Source organism: Barbatula barbatula (genome assembly GCF_947034865.1).
Source record: "Barbatula barbatula genome assembly, chromosome: 3".
Classification (NCBI taxonomy): domain Eukaryota; kingdom Metazoa; phylum Chordata; class Actinopteri; order Cypriniformes; family Nemacheilidae; genus Barbatula; species Barbatula barbatula.
The window spans coordinates 16927324-16946098 of NC_136764.1; the positions used below are offsets into that span (position 1 = coordinate 16927324).

The 18775-nt window shown below is 40.1% G+C and overlaps 1 protein-coding gene across 1 annotated transcript; it reads left to right on the forward strand.

Annotated features, from left to right (window-relative positions):
- Positions 1–111: 111 nt before the first annotated feature.
- atr (ATR checkpoint kinase) lies at positions 112–17962 on the forward strand. The gene is made up of 47 exons (XM_079453711.1): positions 112–259; positions 369–460; positions 617–769; positions 848–1719; positions 2374–2555; positions 2640–2819; positions 2918–3102; positions 3185–3337; positions 3464–3662; positions 3751–4001; positions 4537–4724; positions 4800–4900; positions 5029–5200; positions 5318–5488; positions 6008–6202; positions 6295–6480; positions 6614–6709; positions 6885–7015; positions 7552–7695; positions 7820–7913; positions 8063–8188; positions 8460–8666; positions 8758–8871; positions 9775–9890; positions 9994–10114; positions 10193–10330; positions 10440–10653; positions 10829–11001; positions 11121–11285; positions 11600–11691; positions 11785–11876; positions 12009–12186; positions 12753–12941; positions 13097–13256; positions 13341–13520; positions 13612–13754; positions 13850–13947; positions 14035–14267; positions 14425–14559; positions 14697–14897; positions 14988–15131; positions 15234–15384; positions 15633–15789; positions 15905–16058; positions 16152–16303; positions 16445–16550; positions 17111–17962. Exons 1-47 carry the CDS (start codon positions 204–206, stop codon positions 17282–17284), a joined length of 7914 nt encoding a protein of 2637 aa, XP_079309837.1. The 5' UTR covers positions 112–203; the 3' UTR covers positions 17285–17962.
- The last annotated feature ends 813 nt before the right edge of the window (positions 17963–18775 follow it).

The following is an 18775-nucleotide window of genomic DNA, read 5'->3' on the forward strand; positions in this document are numbered from 1 at the left end:
TCGCGATATTTAGATTTCAAATGCCGATCAGTCTGCGCAGTTCATATCACACCTATTTTACCCACTTCGCTTGCCGTACACGAGTTCCTGAAAGAGCCAAAGTTGAGCGTGTGAAAATATGATGAGGCACAGACTCCGAATCTTATTTGACTAAATGTGTTGTTGCATAGTTTTATTAGTTAAACGTTGTTCCTTCACTTAAGATGGAGCAAGGACTCGAGATGTCAGCAATGATTCCTGCATTGCAAGAACTAGCCAGGTAACACCAGTTTCTGTTAACATCTCTCGTTCTCCTCGTCAATAACTAGAAATCTATTAGTACAAATAATAAAATGAAAGCTTGTGAAAACCTTCTCGTTTCGTTCCAGTGCTAGTTCGGTTGAGTACGGCCAGGCTGTGCAGAAACCTCGTCAGATACTTTGTCAGTTTATTGACAGAATACTGACAGATGTTGACGTTGGTAAGATTGTAGCATGGATCTGTCAAAAATATGTCAAACGATTTTCATTTTATTTCAATGAAATGTCATTACTGTCCTTTAGACCCACTGTATCTTTGCCATGTTTTTCCTAGTCTGTTGTTCTGAGGATAAACGTTTTACTTTTTCATATTGCAGTTGCTCTTGAATTGTGTAAGAAGACCAGCACTGAGCCCGCATCTGTCATGCTGCTGGACTTTGTGCAACACATCATTAAATCCTCTTCATTGATGTTTATAAACCCAGCATGTCTGTCTGATCAGTTTAGAAACACAGAGAACAGCTGCACAGGTAGAGCTACATGGTTTGACAACCTTATCCACCGAATGCCTTGTTCTCTGACAGAATGCCTCTTTTTTTACTTTCTAGATTTCAGTAAATGGATCATGAACTGCCTCTTGCGAATTGCTGCTAGCCCAGAATGTGAGGATCTTCACATGAAGATCTCCTCTGTCATCTGTGCATTACTTCATCTTTTCAGAGCCAAGGGTCCATACATATTCGGCTTGTTTTCTGCAGAGCTGATACGTTTATTGCAGTTTATACTAAATATCAATCTCAAGGTCAGACCATCTCCACAATGGCCATTAGTTGTGGAAGCCTTCTCTATAACATCCTCCGAGGCTGCGGTTTACCTGACCCCCACTGTCCTTCAGCTGTCCTCAAGTGCCTCGGCACAAGCGTTGCTTGTAACTGTATTATCAGTGCTGACGGATATTTTACGAGGCATGTTTTTCCCAAAGGAAGTGGGCATCGTGTGGGACTCTGCTTGCCTCATCCTGTCCAATGGGAGCCCAAAGCTAAAAGCAGCATCCATGTTACTTTTAGTTCGCATTGTGATCCTGGGAGGTTTCCCTGAAGATCATTCACAGCCCTTTTTCTCTGCTTATTTGCATCTGCTGGATTCCTTGCATGCTTGTAAGGAATCAGAGCTTAGGGTCTATGGCATGGAATTCCAAAAACTCTCTCAGTGTGTTTTCCAGCCAGAGGAAGGGCCACACAGCAAGTTTGAGAGAGTCCATTTAAACATGTTGTTGGAGAGGCTAGAGAAATTAGTGGTTAGTGGGACTCTTGAGCAGCTGACAGTGATGGAAGTGAAAGCTACACTTTGTGATGTCTTCTGCTTTGTCCTGGAGTCCGTACCTCCTGGATATGAATGTGCAGTAGAGATCCGGACGGAGAGGGTCACAGCCATTTGCAAAGCTTTGATTGGAACAATTGGAACCCCTGGACAGCAGGAGGTAAAAGCTTACGTGAAATAGTTTTCCCTACAATGAAAATAATTATTTTTCTTCTAGGTTTTTTACGGAAAATGTGTAATGTGAATCACACCCTTGCAGTAGCTCTAAAATCTCATTAGGTAACCAATAATGTCTTTAGTGGTGCTACATGTTTTAATGCACTTTATTGGAATAAAAAGAGGAAGGCAATATTAATGACGATTGTGATATTATCACGATACTTCGAAAACAATAAAAACATTTTATATATTATATTATATTATAAATAACAGTTTGTTTCCAATGCAAGTTAACAACTTTTATTAACATTTTATATTTTGTTAAAAATTGACAATATTCAAGATTTACATTTTCTTTATGTAAAACAAAATAAAAATATTTGGGCCTGTCACCGAAAACCTGAAAAAAAATTACAAAAGTAATTAAGAAAGATAAAACTAATTGGTATAAGCAGTAAAAACACAAAAAAAAATCATTATATATTAGATATTGACAAATAGGATTAAACAGTTAAAAATCATCTCTACACTATGATTCATAATTTTTAAAAATATTTTTTAGACAGCAGTGCATCTTTACACCCCTAGAGGATGCATGTGATGTTTTCCCTATGATACTGTAAAGTTAAATTAACTTTTTTTTGTTAAAAAACAGCAAATTGTGGAAGGCTTCTTGTTCGCTGCCCTTAAGACAGAGGCCATCGCTGCACTACAGGAAGTGCATGCAGGTGCTTCTGACCCTGCTGACTCGACTATGTATGAAGATGGAGTTCCAGCCAAACGACCAAATCTTTCTCTTCCAACACAACTAAGGAGCGGTGCCAAAGCCCAACCAATGTATACACTTTTCTGCTACTTCTCAGCGGCTTATAGCCTTATATACCTGACACTTATTCCCTCCATCTGTTTTTTGATAATCAGGCCGGTGGACATGAAGAACAGAAGTGAGGTGTGGGCCACTGTGGACAGTCGACTGGAGGAGTTGCTGGTCCAGCTAAGGGACCACACAGGGAACCAATGCGTGGACATTGTGCAGGGATTGGCCGTTATCTTCCACCTGGCTGCCCTTTGCTCCAGACACTGCCTGAAAGCACCACAAAGGTAGTTTCTACCTTTTTCACAGTCCTCTCCCCAGTTTATTTTGGAGGTCATTGTTGAGTTGCATGGTTGGTGAATGACATTTTGAAAAATCTCTTAAGTGGCAGTAAAGAAAAGACATCGGAGAGCACAGATACAGCACAGCTGGTTTGGTTAAAGCCTCGCATGTTGGCTCAGATCGTAGAGAGCTGCCGCACTGTGATGGCCAACACCTCTAATGAGGAGGAGCTGGGGCTTCTGGTAGAAGCTTCCATCAGGATCTTTGATGCTGTTCTGTACATTAATGGTAAGATCATTTTAATCCTAGTTTAAAATTTATTTTAACTGTTACCTCTTTGCAACCGGTATTGTCTATTCTGTGTTTACAGCCAACAGCCAGTCTGACACAAGTCACTGCAGGAACCTTTGCGCCCTGCTGTCGATTCCTTGGGTGCTTGAGCATTCTTCACAAACAGTTTATCAGACAGCCTCTTTTCCTGCGAATCTGATTGCGCTGTCTCAGAAACTTGCTCCTGTGTACTGTAAGTGACCTGCAAAACATACAGAGAGAGATGTTATTTCAATCTATTTCCTGCAGTCCATGCTGTACATAACATTTTCGTCAACGCTCAACTAATGCTTTTTGTTTTGTCCTCATTTATCCAAAGCTGAACAAACTCGAACACACTGTGTTTACCTGCTCGCCCTTCTGTCTAAGAGTGTGTGTGGTGACTGGCGGGCGTCTGTGTACCGTTGGTCCCTGCAGAGTAAAAGTGAAGCTGAGCGGGCCAGTGCTGTCCGGGGATTCCCCCTGCTGCTGCACCACCTTGGTGTCAAATCCTATACCCTTATACATGAGGTCCTACTGTAGGTTATTCAACGTTCATAAACACAATTTTTGGTTTGGTCATGGAAATGTACATTTGTTTACTTTTAAATTCTTTAATATATTTAGGAACAGACTTCAGGACAGCTCAACGCAAGTAAAGATCGAGCTAGCTGGCATTACAGGGCAGCTGGCATGCTGTTTGTCTGAAACCTCACAACTGCAGTTCCCTCAGGAAAAGATGCCACCCCATGAGCTGCTCTGTGCTGGTCTTAGCATTTCAGACTCCCATTCGTGCCAGACACCCTCCATTGGAGCTTCTATTCTCACCCCATTCCTTATGCTGCTCAAACCCATGGAGTACAAGAAAGTAAAACAAGGTATACGGGCAAATATAGGCATATGTGGCGTCATTTCTGAAACGTTTTAGGTGCATGGAGATGATTTTTGACAAATTTGTTAAAATTATTTATTACACGCCTCAGTAGAACGCATGATCCTGATTTGCCAGTCATGACATTTGCAGGTTTCGATATTCCCAGATAACAACCTCTCAACTAATAACACGCGGTAACCCAGATGCAGCAAATAATTTTGACCAGGTTTTTTTTACTTATTAAATATAAATATGTCTTTCAATAACATATATGACATTTACAGATGATTTGACCCAATTTCCTGTTTGTGACATTTGAACGTTGTTTCTTACCTTAAACCGAAAGTAAACAGCTTTTCCTCGCGAAAGCTTTACATTCGGTAAAAATAAAACTTGTAAAATCTTTCAAATTCACAACTGTTTCTTTAATCTACTTGTTATCTTCATTACTTTCCTTGAAACCAAGTAAATTAAAGTCCAAGTGAAGCATAAACAAAATCTCTTGCATGAACAAAATCTTCTGTTTTTTGCAATGGCAGCTTTTATCAGGAATATACGCCACTTGTTCAAGCACCTTGATCTGGGTAATAGTGATCCTGATACAAAAGCTCTGGTCAGTGCCCTGATCAACCTCATTGAAGATCCAGACCAGGAAGTGCGCACAATGTTCGGCCAGAACATCAAAAACCTTCTAGAGTTTTGGAATGGAAATGGCTTTCTGAAGGAGGTGGAGATCTTCATATCAGTATAATACCCGTCCATGCTTCATGCACAGTTTATGATTTGTTTTCTGGGTCTGCAGCTTCTTGTTTCCAGGCTGAAGGAAGCTTATACAAATGCAAAGACTTCTAGAAACAATGAGCTCAAAAACACCCTGATAATAACCACTGGAGAAATTGGGAGGTAGGGCTAAACTTTGTCATTCCTTACCATTGTGATTGTATTATCTGCCATTTTGTGCATTTTTGTTACTGTAGATGTAAAATAATTAAGGTATAAAATTGATTGTGGCTGTTCATTATGTTCTTCAGAGCTGCTGAAGGAAACCTGGTGTCTTTTGCCCTTCTTCGCCTCTTGCACTGCCTGCTCTCCAAGTCCACGCAGGTGTCAGTGGCAGCCTACACTGAGATTCAGGCATTAGCCACCTGTAGAGACCTTAAATTGCAGTCCTTCTTCAACCAGTACAGGAACCCAATTTGCCAGGTCAGTGTGCCTTTGTAAATCCTGATGTTGAAATGCTGTACAGTAACTATGCTGAGGTTTAAAAACACATCAGTCGTTAGAAAAAACAATCCATTTTTGTCCTCCTTGTTGTTTCAGTTCTTGGTGGAGTCTTTGCACTCGCGACATGTGACGGCATTGCGCTGCACTCCAGATCAGAGCAGCGAGGCTCTACAGGAGGAGGCGGCTAATCAGAGAGAGCTCGCGCTGGACATCCTATCTCATGTGGCCCACGTCTTTGATTTCCCAGACCTGAACCGATTCCTCAGCGTAAGCCACATAATAAACACATCGTTACCCCATTTGACAAGATCAGACACTGACATACAGGAATAAAACAAAAGATCAGATGTTTTAAAAATATTTTTGTTCGATTTTTCAAGTTTGGTTTTTCTTTATTTTATAACGGTCTGTTAATGGTTGAGGCCTCATGGTTTAGGTAAATTATCACACTTCATAAATAAATTATGTGTGTGATGAGGAAATATAATAAGCTGGTTGTAATAATAAAGCTGTAGTTATTTCTATAGTCTTCATTTCTTTTGTGTAAAATCTCAACAAAATGTTGAAATTGAGAGGTTTGGACTTTTGTTCACTGAATTAAATGTTTTTTATTACACAAAGAGTTAAGTACCGAAAAAGGAACCGGTACCGGGTAAAAGGTGAACGGTAACCAACCCTTGTTATCAAGGAATCACACCAGGGTCATTTGACATGGCTAGCCTCTATTTGAAAGGTACATAAAGAATGTGTCTTTTATCTTAAAATAAATTGATTTTTTGTCTACAGCGGAATCTACAGGTCCTGCTTCCATTCCTGGCAGCCAAGGCCAGTCCTACAGCCTCTGCCTTGATCCGCACCATCGCCAAGCAGCTGAACGTCAACCGCAGGGAAATGCTCATTAATAACTTCAAGTACATTTTCTCCCACCTAGTGTGCTCTTGTACCAAGGAGGAGCTGGAGAGAGCTTTCCATTACCTTAAGGTGTCTTTTATAATGAAGACCAATACATATTGTAGAATAGCTTTCCTGCATGATATGTCTAATACTTTTTTTAATACTTTTTCCCCCCTAAGAATGAGACAGAAATTGAACTGGGGAGTCTGCTCAGACAGGACTTCCAGGGACTTCATAATGAGTTGCTCCTGCGTCTAGGAGAACACTACCAGCAGGTCTTTAATGGCCTGGCAATTTTAGCTTCTTTCTCCTCCAGCGACGACCCTTACCAGGGCCCAAGAGAAATCACCACCTCGGGGCGCATGGTACGGCTGCTCTCATTTCTCTCTGGCCAAATAATACTGAACAGACCAGAGCCGTTGTGCGTCTAAGATCTCGCTAGATTCATGTTATAGCCAGTCCTGGAAAAAACTGATCTGGCATTGTATTCTTGTGCAGGCAGATTATCTTCAACCCAAGCTCCTGGGCATTCTGGCTTTCTTTAACATGCAGTTGCTGAGCTCTAGTGCTGGAGAGAAGGAAAAAAAGAAAATGGTGGGTGTTCAAAATGTAGTTTGTTCTTGTAAAACATGTCTGATCCTGTAATTACAGGTCACACACCATGTCCTAAACAGAAAATGGGTAACAATCAGAGCCAACCAGTTTAGCCTTATTTTCGAGGCCGGCTAGTGCTACGTTTCAGTATTATTCATGTCTTCTTTCCTTGCAGGCTCTGAACAGTCTAATGTCTCTGATGAAGCTTATGGGTTCAAAGCACATCAGCTCGGTCAGAGTAAAGATGATGACCACACTCAGAACTGGCCTGAGATACAAGGAGGATTTCCCAGAACTCTGCTGCAGGTGTGGATTGATTTGAAACATGGTCATGAAGATGTGTGAAACAGCGTTTCTAACTTAGGACGTCTGTCTCTTGATTGAACTTTTACGAGCCCTCTAGCAGCTTGTGTTCAGAAGAAGCGCATAGCGACAAATCTAGCAACATCTTGGATAAACCTTACATTTCATTCAGTGGGAAAATGTCGCCTGTGCTGTCCCGTGAGGTCTCTCTTTTCCCAGTGCAGCATGGGAAAATCTGCATCAATCTGTACAGTGAGCGGCTAAAAGAAGCAGCACATAAAATGAAGAAAAAATAAATCTTAGAAAAAATTATGTTAATAAGACATTATTTGAGAATTGCACTTTAGAATATTCCCAGGGGCCTCAGAATTCTTGATCCGGGTCTGTCAGCATGAGAAGGGTGATGTTAAAATCAAAAAAGTTGAAAAGACACCATCTGTGTTAAGTACTCCGATCAAATAATGACACTATAATTGCACTTTATAAACAAATTTCCAAGAAAATTATATTGATTTAAATCCTATCGTGTTTTCTAACAGGACCTGGGACTGTTTTGTGCGCTGTCTTGACCCCTCTTATCTGGGTCCACTTCTGAGTCATGTGATCGTTGCACTGTTACCTCTCATCTCCATCCAGCCTAAAGAAACAGCTGTAATCATGCACTACCTCATAGTGGAGAACAGGTGTGTGGTTTTATTTCTTCAACATGTTTTGATTTTGAGATCAAATTTTATTTATTGATTATTGTATAATTTCAAAATATCTGTCAGATTTAATGTATATGTGTTTTTCCCCTAAACATCACAGGGAAGAAGTGCAGGATTTTCTTCATGAAATCTACTTCCTGCCTGACCATCCAGAATTGAGAAACATCCACAATGTCCTTCAAGACTACCGTAAGGTACAACCTAAACAGCCAATTGCAAGCAGATAATTAAACATTTTTTAAAGTTTAAGTTAGTCAATTGTTTAATTATTGTGACTTGGTTGTAAAAAGTAATTAGTTGCAATAATAATGGTTGTTAATATTCAATTGTTATGTAACCCCAGCAAACCTCAAAGAGCACGGACATGCAGACAGCCTTGCAGCTATCCATGCGAGCTATCCAGCATGAGAATGTGGACGTGCGCATTCATGCCCTGACAAGCCTTAAGGAGATGATTTACAAGAATCAGGTCAGACTCGCTCATAATGAATTAAAATGCATTATCAGCTTTGATACAAAAAGAACCAAACATCACACATCTTATAACATGCAAATCACGTGATGAATTCCATATAAGAGGACCCAAGGTAAACATAACGCTTCCTTATGTAATTAACATATGTAATTAACGCTTCATTAATACACCTCTAAAGACATAGTTATGTATATCATATTGCATTTCTGTCAATAAATCCTCCAAAAATGTACACACAGCACCTTTAATGTATTCTTCTCTACAGGATGCTCTGCTGAAGCATGTCTTGGATAGTGAGATGGTAGAGCCAGTGATCTCTCAACTTGTGACTGTGTTGCTCCGGGGGTGCCAGGATGTGAATCCTGAAGCCAGGCTTTTGTGTGGGGAATGCCTAGGGGAGTTGGGAGCCATTGATCCCGGTCGTCTTGACTTGTCGCTAGCTGATACGCAAGGAACAGGCTCAACTTTTGTCGTAAGACATACTACATACACGCAGTTATGTTTAAAATTATATGTACAGTATATGTTTAATAAATAACAAAAAATCGTATCTATGCTTTCAGAGTGGGATAGATGATCCAAACTTTGCGTATGAGCTACTGACAGAACTAACTAGAGCCTTTTTGGCCTATGCAGATGATGTAAGAGCCCAAGATGCTGCAGCCTATGGCATGCAGGTATGAAACGTGGCACTTTTGCTTGTGACCCTTGCATTTAGACCTAAGTTATAAAGGCTGAAAAAGTGTTATATAAAGGGATAAGTGGTCAGGTTTTGTTTACAAGCTCATGTAGAAATATTTCAATACATTCAATTCATCTTTTTTTCCTATTTTTTCATGAAATAGTGCAGCATTTATTGTAAATAGTTAATCAATGTGGGTCATTCTCTTTATACATTTTTTGTGGTCTCATAATCTTTAGTTAAAAGCTGAAAATTACCTACCTAACACTACCTTCCTGTAATGACTATCCATCTTAAATGATGTACTAAAGATGGCTTGGGTGGAGCATCCTTTAACTCCTCCCCTTCAACTGTCAGTCTGCGCCAGTTCACTTTCAAAATGCAACTGGTGTTTCTATACATCTAATCAAATCGCAGAGAAAGACGAAAGCCATGCTCACTCTTTTTCTGATTAGAAATGCTAGAAATCTCAACCTCCAGTTCACAGGGACTTTAACAATATAAACAAACGGTACTGTGCATGCGCACTTTTGTGACCCCAACTTAATTTCCAGTACAGATTCACAAACTATAGAGTGCCTATAGATTATTTCTGACAATATTTTGAATTTAAACTCCAATAACCAGCTCGACCGCTAGATGTGAATCTGCCATTGGGTTTGTTTAAATGCAACCAAATACAGGACCCATTCCATTTAATTTCAAATAAAATGAACATACAAATAAATAAAATAAAATATGAATAGTTATATTATTAGACACTAACCAAACACAGACAGGAAATTAACTGGGGGTCAGTCACACGTGCGTCTGATGAAATGGTCTATACCATCTGGTACGCATTGGGATAAATATACTGTGTGAAATAAATGTACTGTGTTATTGACTTATGTTTCAGGAGTTATTATCAATATTTGAATGTCGTGAGGGAAGAACTGACACACCTGGTCGCAGACTATGGAGGAGATTTCCAGAGCAGGTTCAGGAAATCCTGGAGCCACATCTCAATACTAGGTTTGGCACGATGAAGACTTGGCTTGCATTGTTGTTTGTGTAGCTGGAATTGAAATCCATATCCAGCTGTTCAGAGTGCCTAAATTCTTTGAATCATCCAAAGGTATAAGAGTTCTCAGAAGGTGGTGAACTGGTCTAAGCTGAAAAAGCCAATATATCTCAGCAGCCGTGGAAGCAAATTCTCAGACTGGTCTGCAACGTGGGCAGGGTATCTGATCAGTAAAGTAAGCCCACTTATTTCGTATATACGTAGCATGCTTCTAATACAGGCAATTCAACCTCATCCTCTTCACATGTTTTAGGTCAGACATGAGCTTGCCGGCAAGGTTTTCAACTGCTGTAGTTTCATCATAAAGCATGACTACAAAGTCACCATCTACTTACTACCCCACATTCTGGTATATGTGCTGATCGGATGCACTCTAGAGCAGCAGCGAGAGGTACAATACCAAATCCCATGGAAGCCCAAAGACATGCTACTGTTTGTTAATGGGAAACTGTGTCCACTCACCAGTGAATGAGGTTCAGAATGGTGGTTTTGTCTCGCAGGTGACTGAAGAGATTATGGCAGTCCTGAAGGAGGGTGACCCCCGGTTAGCTCGACTGCAGGAGAATGCCTCCACCTTGAGTCAGCTCAGCACACAGACGGTCTTCTCCATGCTGGACCATCTCACTCAGTGGTCCCGTCATAAACTGCAGAGCCTGCGCACTAACAAGAGGTCGGGCAAACATGCCAGAGAACAGCCACAGCCACAAGCCATGGGTGAGTGTAAAAGATTGTTAATCTGTCCTTTTGGTTATTTGTGCAATACTTACACCAAACAAACATAGACCGTGTTCTCAATGTTTTATTATTGTATCATCTACAGTTTGTGCAGTGACATTAAATGTACAGTATGCTTTTGCCTTGCTACTAGACAGTTTTTCCCCTCTCTTAGGCCCAGAGAACAGTGAATATCAGAGTGTAGTGGCCTTCCTCAACACCATTCCTCAGGATGTGCTGGCCAAGGCATCTTTTCGGTCCAGAGCCTACACGCGGGCTGTAATGCACTTTGAGTCTTTCATCCGTGAGAAGAAGCAGAACATTCAGGACCATCTTACGTTCCTTCAGGTATCAGCAGGCTTCATGTCTTTGATCAGACATACTTTGGGCATAAAAATGTATCTTGTTATTTGTGTAGAAATAAGAATGCTCTCAGCTTTATCTTCACAACTCTGTGACTCTTCTAGAGTCTGTATGCGGCCATGCATGAGCCAGATGGGGTGAGTGGGGTGAATGCTCTGAGGAAAGAGGAACCGTCATTGAGAGAGCAGATCCTGGAGCATGAGAGCATTGGACTACTGAGAGAATCCACTGCCTGCTATGACCGAGCCATCCAACTGGAGCCAGACCAGGTCAGCACTACACACACTCCTATTGTAGTCTCATCCGCCATATTCAGGTGACGTGTTACAGGTGACACTTATCACCAGTAAACTGCAGGTCTAAGTAGAATAACGTGAGAAACGTATTTCGTTTAACCTGGAAATACTTTCATATTCTGATAAAAATATTTGTGTGGATAATCACTATTTACATCACATTTGCATTTAATTATTTTGCTGATGCTTTTATTCAAGACTTACGACCATCACAAACACATTCCTCTTATTTTTTACATTACGAAAACTGAAAGCTTTTTCTATTCTTTTTTCACCCTTGCATGCAGCTTGTCCATTATCATGGGGTTATGAACTCTATGTTGGGCCTTGGTCAACTCTCCACAGTAATAACACAAGTAAATGGTGTTCTGGCAAGCAGGTAGACATATTTATGTAGATGCAAGACCTTTGGGCAATTTCAATTTAATTAAACCGGTCTTTGTGTTATTTTTAACTAATTTTCTGTTTAAAGGCCACGATGGAAGTCAGATCTGAATGCATATCGTGTCGAGGCAGCATGGAAACTGTCAAAGTGGGACTTGGTTGAAGACTATCTTGCCTCTGGTAAAGGGTGTTTTGCTGTGTTTGGAAAATGAAATTGAAATGTGAAATAAAAACGATCGCAACTTCCGGTTCACTGGGACTTCATGTATGTTTTTCAGATTGCAGTGTTAAGTGTATTGTGTTGTTTTGCAGATTGTAAGTCCAACACTTGGGGTGTGAGACTTGGCCAGATGCTGGTGGCTGCCAAGAAGCAAGATTCCGAAGCCTTTCATGAAAAGCTTAAAATAGTCAGAAAGGAGCAAGTTGTTCCCTTATCAGCTGCCAGTTTTGAGTGTGGCACCTATCAAAGAGGATATGAGTACATAGTCAGGTAATGTTGTTTTTAAAAAATGATTAAAGAAATGTTTCAAGTTAAGCTCAATGGATCACAGATTTGTAGAATAATGGTGATTATTATTATATAGTTTGATTGTTTCTGGTCACAGAAAACCATTTATACCCATTAGACTTAACAATTTGATTTGGTTATATGTTTTTTTAAGATAGGATAATATTTTGCCGAGATACAACTATTTCAAAATATGAAATCTGAGGGTACACAAAAATATGAACATTGGGAAAATCTGCATCCACTCACAAAAAAGGAAAATCAATAATTTTGACCCATACAATGTATTTTTGGTTATTATAACAGGTGTTATTTTTTCTGAGCTGTATATGGAAAAATCTGTTGCCTTTTTCAAACTCTCTTTCATTTCTTGCTACACTAAATCTCTTAAAATCTCTAGGAAAAAGAGCTTATTATGAAAAATGCAAGATTTCTTTACTTGTCAGTATTACTGGGTCTTCTCTAAATCTTTTTTGTGACATAGCGCATGTCATGAAATTCTTTTTACCGTTTTATAAATTTTGAGTTTATATGGTGGTGTGTCTTAGGCTGCACATGCTGTGTGAGTTAGAGCATTCCTTCACCGAGCTGCAGAAAGAAAACAAAGAATCTAGAGGATCAAAGCAGTCTGAGCCCAAACTCAACTGGGAAGCTCGCCTTCTCATGACCCAGAACTCATTCAGAGCCAAGGAACCGGTGCTGGCACTGCGGAGAGCTCTGCTCAGTCTTAGCAAGGGGTATGATCACACTATTTCTGTAGAGAATTAAGCTTTTGAGTTAAAATAATACTAAAATGCAGTACTGTAACCTCACATCACAGAAAGTGATGCTATGTAGTATACATTTGTGTGATTGAGTGAGCTTTTGTATTCTAATGCATAGTTCTTTCCAGATCTTTGTGTGAGGAACAGGTTGGCGCGTGCTGGCTGCAGAGCGCTCGCGTGGCCAGGAAAGCTGGCCACCACCAGACAGCCTTTAACGCCCTGCTCAACGCTGAGAACTCCTACCTTTCTGAGCTCTTCATTGAGAAAGCAAAGTGGCTCGGGTCCAAGGTAATCCGGTTTATCTTAAATATGTTTGTTACACTTTCAACTCCAAAACCAGAAGTGTAGTAAAGAAAGCTATTGTTATCAAAGGGCGATGTGCATCAGGCTCTGATAGTGCTGCAGAAAGGTGTGCAACAGTGTTTTCCTGATGACCAACCCCTCACAGACCCCAAGAGAATCCAGATTAAAGGAAACGCCATGCTGCTGGTGGGAAAATACATGGAGGAGACGGCAAACTTTGAAAGCAATGCAATTATGAAAACTTACAAGGTATATCAGTCGTGTGCTAAAACAACAAACAACATTCAGTAGCATGTGCAATAGGAATCAAATGTTTCTTTTTATCCGTCGTCTTATACAGGATGTCACTCATCTGTTGCCAGAATGGGAGGATGGAAACTTTTACCTGGCCAAGTACTATGACAAAGTGATGCCTATGGTCACTGACAACAAAATGGAAAGACAGGGCAACCTTATCCGTTACATAGTCACTTATTTTGGAAAGTAAGAGGTTTTCTATTGGTGACTCTTTAGAGGGTTTTCATGCAACATATCAGTTTGTATATATTTGATGTTATAATACTCTGTTGTCCTCATAGAGCCCTGCAGTTTGGAAATCAGTTCATCTATCAGGCCATGCCCAGAATGCTAACCTTATGGTTGGATTTTGGAGCCAAAGTGTACGAGCTTGAAAAAGGTTAAGTACATGAATGAACTTTTCACTGATATTTATTTTTATTTCAATAGCCGAGTGCCGTACCAAAAATAAAACTTTTTTGTTTAGCGGGCAGATCAGACCGGGTCCCGATGCGTGCAGAACTTACGAAGATCAATTCTGTGATGAGTGAACACACCAACAATCTCTCACCCTACCAGTTCCTGACCGCCTTTTCACAGCTGATTTCCCGAATCTGCCACTCCGACAATGAGGTCTTTGCTGTGTTGATGGAGATTGTTGCTAAAGTTTTCTTAGCTTATCCACAGCAGGCTATGTGGATGATGACTGCGGTTTCAAAGGTCAGAGAATTTATAAACAACTACAAAATAAAACTTTATGGAATTTTATGTAGTTAGAATAGTGCAGGAATCCTTTTAAGAATGATGAACAGGTTTTCTGAACTCTAACTGCCGTTAGAAATGATTTCTCTGACATTTCCTAATGTTTGTTTTTTAGTCCTCCTATCCTACTCGGATGAACCGGTGTAAGGAGATATTAAAGAAGGCCAGCAGTTTGAAAGAATCATTTGGAAAATTTATCGGAGATGCCAACCGACTGAATGACAAGCTAGTGGAGCTCTGCAATAAACCGGTACAGACTATGCCCACCAGCAGCAAAACATGATGTCCACCTATTTATCAAGCTTCAATGTTTCACGTTTTTTGTTTTAAAATGTATGGTAACCTTTTTTAAAACATTTGGATGAAGTCAGACTTTTGGTTGTGTAGGTGGATGGGAACAGCAGCACCCTCAGCATGAGCATACACTTCAAAATGCTGAAAAAACTAGTAGAAGAGCCCACCTTCAGTCAGATCCTCATCCCTCTGCAGTCTGTCCTTATACCCACCCTGCCCTCCACCGGAGGAGCTAACCCCAAACATGATGCCTTTCCAGGCCACTGGGTGTATCTGGCTGGCTTTGATGACACGGTCAGTCCGCACAGACCTTTTCTTTAAAACAGCAAATGCTTGGTTCTCCTAAAAATTATATGATCTCATTAAGTGTTTTGTTGCTTGAAGGTGGAGATCCTGGCATCTCTGCAGAAGCCAAAAAAGATCTCCCTCAAGGGCTCAGATGGAAAGTTCTACACCATGATGTGCAAACCCAAAGATGATCTGAGGAAGGACTGCAGGCTGATGGAATTCAACTGTCTCATTAATAAAGTACTGTGAACATTGTTCAAAGATTTGTCCCGCTCAGTAAATACCCAAACGATTAATCACATTTCCTAGAAACTTGGCTGATAATACTGTTTTGATTGTTAGTCTTTGAGGAAAGATGCTGAGTCTAGAAGAAGGGATCTCCGCATTCGGACATATGCAGTCATTCCTCTGAATGAAGAGTGTGGCTTTATAGAGTGGGTCAACAACACGGCAGGCTTACGCCATATCCTCACAAAGCTCTATAAAGAGAAAGGTTTGTTTGTTTTATAGACTTTGGCTAGAAATATAGAATGTACTGTATTACATACTGGAATTGCAGTAGATATGCTTGTTGCAAAATTAGCCTGACGTAGTGATTTGCATATAGATGCAAAACTAGTGGGGGCGGTTTTGTAACGGTTATAAGATTTGTTATTCAAATACAAAAAACTGTTTAACTCTACATTTGGTGTAAACAAAGAGACGGTTTAGTGAAAGTGGTATTCATTCTTTTAAACACAGGAATCTATGTGAGTGGGACGGAGCTGAGGAAGCTACTTTTACCCAAGACAGCCTCACTTCAGGAGAAGCTGAAGTTGCACAAAGATGTTCTGTGTGCTAGACACCCACCAGTTTTTCATGAGTGGTTCCTGCGGACATTTCCTGACCCCACCTCTTGGTATATCATTTGCTAATGTTGATGGTCGAAATGAATACCTAGTAAATTTTGAATTGGAACAAGTGTATTTTGAACATTTGACCACAAATAATATACTTTATGTGGTGATTTACAGGTACAACAGCAGGTCCGCTTACTGCCGCTCGACAGCGGTCATGTCTATGGTGGGCTATATTTTGGGACTGGGTGATCGCCATGGAGAGAACATTTTATTCGACTCCTTAACTGGGGAGTGCGTCCATGTGGATTTCAACTGCCTCTTTAACAAGGTGTGAGAGGAAGTAATGGGTTTATGTTCATACCCATATTCATGTCAGCTTAATGTACTTGGAAGATAACTTTGAACATGTGTTGTTTTAAAGGGGGAGACGTTTGACGTTCCTGAGGTGGTTCCTTTTCGGCTCACACAGAACATGGTTCATGCTATGGGGCCCATGGGCACAGAGGGCTTGTTCAGACAGGCTTGTGAGGTCACACTCAGACTGATGAGGGACCAGAGGGAGCCACTTATGAGGTGAACAAAAAAAAGTACCATTATCTGTCCTGCTAAATGTACTGTTTAAGATTTTATTTACAGAGTTTGTGTAAGATGTACATGTCAATATGATGACAAGTTTGTTTGTAATGATTTGTCTTTGTTAATTCCTTTATACAGTGTTTTAAAAACATTCCTTCATGATCCTTTGGTGGAGTGGAGTAAACCTGTCAAAGGTTCCTCCAAGACACAAGTCAACGAATCTGGAGAGATCCTCAATGAGAAGGTACTTTGCCGTTTGGTTAATTCAGTCTGAACGGAGCTGCTCATCTCTGATGCTTTTATATTCAGCTAAGAAGGCTTGAATCATACAGGCATAAACACTGCAAAACTGTTGACTGCTTATAGCACTTAAAGTTTGTGTGATTTTTTTTTTACTCACCCACATGACGTTAAACATGTTTAGAGAACTTTCGGCGTCTTCAAAGCACAAATGAAGATATTTAGGTGATATCCAAGAGATTTCCAGGCCTCCTCATAGACATCATGGTGTCAGTTTTTGCCAATGTCCAGAAAAGTACTAAAGACATTGTTAAATTGGTCCATCCGCGCATAGTGGCTCAGTTGAATTTTTTGGAAGCAACGAGGATGCTTTATGTGCGAAAAATTAATCGATGTATTCTGATGAGTAAAAAATCACACAAAGTGGATTTAAAGAGTCCCCTTTAAAGAGTCTTAAGGACTGCCTCTTAAACTGCAACTTGATCTGTTCCATTTAAAATACTGTGTGTTGTGTAAATATGTTTAAGGAAAATCAATGTTAGCAATAATCCAATTTTTTTAAAGGCAAAGACACATGTTCTGGACATAGAGCAGCGCCTCCAGGGAGTGATTAAGAGCAGGAATAAAGTGATGGGTTTGCCTCTGTCCATTGAGGGCCACGTACACTACCTCATTCAAGAATCCACCGATGACAACCTCCTTTGCCAGATGTACCTCGGATGGGGTCCTTATCTGTGACGAAAATATTTGCACTTCAGAATTTGTACTTCAGACCACAACTGAATAAGCTTTCTGTGTAGTTTTTTACTTTGTATCCTGTTTCGTTAAAACTGTTGTTGTTGTTGTTCTCCAGTATTAAGTGCACCTCAAAATGTTAATTAAAGAAGTTAGTTAATTCATTCATTAATGTTTCAGAAATGAGAATGTATTGATATTCTTGGGCAGTTTGTTTTTTATGCCTTCTACATTCGAGCTAAACCTCAGGTAAATGCTGTTAAAGCAAACATCTTCCCACGTTTATTTCAAATGGTTCTATCAAAGACGTGTCACTGTAATTGTTGGATATACTTTGACTACATTCGACAGCCACGTGTTATATGTCTTATAACGCGTCCTTTGCGCAGTGTTTTCAATGGTGTGAGCTGGAGGTTTCTTTTCATATAAGGATGTAGACGTTCAGCGCTCCTTGTATTCTGGTCTGTGTAAATCTGCTCAGTGCTGTCTCGTGATTGGGTATCGTAATTGTATTCACCCGCGCGCTGACAGCTGAGCAGCATCCCACCTTGTCACACGCTTGTGGACCACCAGCTCCCGCCAGACGCATTCTGTCACTATTGGATTCAGGTATGTATGAAAATGACGGTCAAAATGATGTATATGTCGAGTGTTTTATTCGATTAAAGGCGGTATCGTGTTTAAGGGTATCATGTTTAAAGGAAGGCGCAGCCGAAGTGTACTCGCACGACGAGCTGCAAGCCTGCAAACAGCTGAGCACATAACGTCAGTTCATGCCAAATATATCAATAGGACTATTATTGTAGAATTTACATCGAGTAACGTCATTTTGTATGACCACCTATCATACCACCTATATGTATGTATTTCAATTTCTCGAACTATGTTTTTTTTCATGACATAATTATTTTACAGTTAACTGACCTAACATGTAACGTACATAGCTTGCGTTGATCAGATATTGGGGTAACTTACAGTTGAAGAATGTATGAGTAAGGTGATGCCAAAGCAAAATGGGGCAGACATGAGCCATAATTTAATATTTCCTTTACAGCTCGCATTCTAATCACACCACGTTACTTGTCAACTCTTGCAATAAGAAACATACATTAGTCTACCGAACGTGACATTCGTTGTCTTTTAGCTATCAGGGCTGCCTGCGGTGCATAATTATTATTTTACATTATTCCCTACTAAAACATTATGGCAACACTAGGGTGTATTTGTTGCCATTTGTAAATGCATTAGCTAACATGGACCAAATAGTTTATTAGCATTTATTTATCGTTGATAATGCATATGCAATTGTTCATGTTAGTTATTGCATTACTTATGTAAACAGTTAGAAATTTAGATTTTAATAATGTGTTCGAAAATACCGAACTTAACATAAACAAAGATTAATACATGCTTTGGACGTTTTGTTAATTGCTAGTTCAAATACATTAACTAATGTATCAAATACAAACTCATTGTAAAATCTTACCAAATGTA

Coding starts and splice junctions, on each gene's coding strand:
- atr (XM_079453711.1), top strand. CDS start 204: ATGGAGCAAGGACTCGAGATGTCAGCAATGATTCCTGCATTGCAAGAA. Junction 5,489..6,007: donor ACCTGAACCGATTCCTCAGC/GTAAGCCACATA, acceptor TTTTGTCTACAG/CGGAATCTACAGGTCCTGCT. Junction 15,790..15,904: donor TTTCCTGACCCCACCTCTTG/GTATATCATTTG, acceptor GGTGATTTACAG/GTACAACAGCAGGTCCGCTT.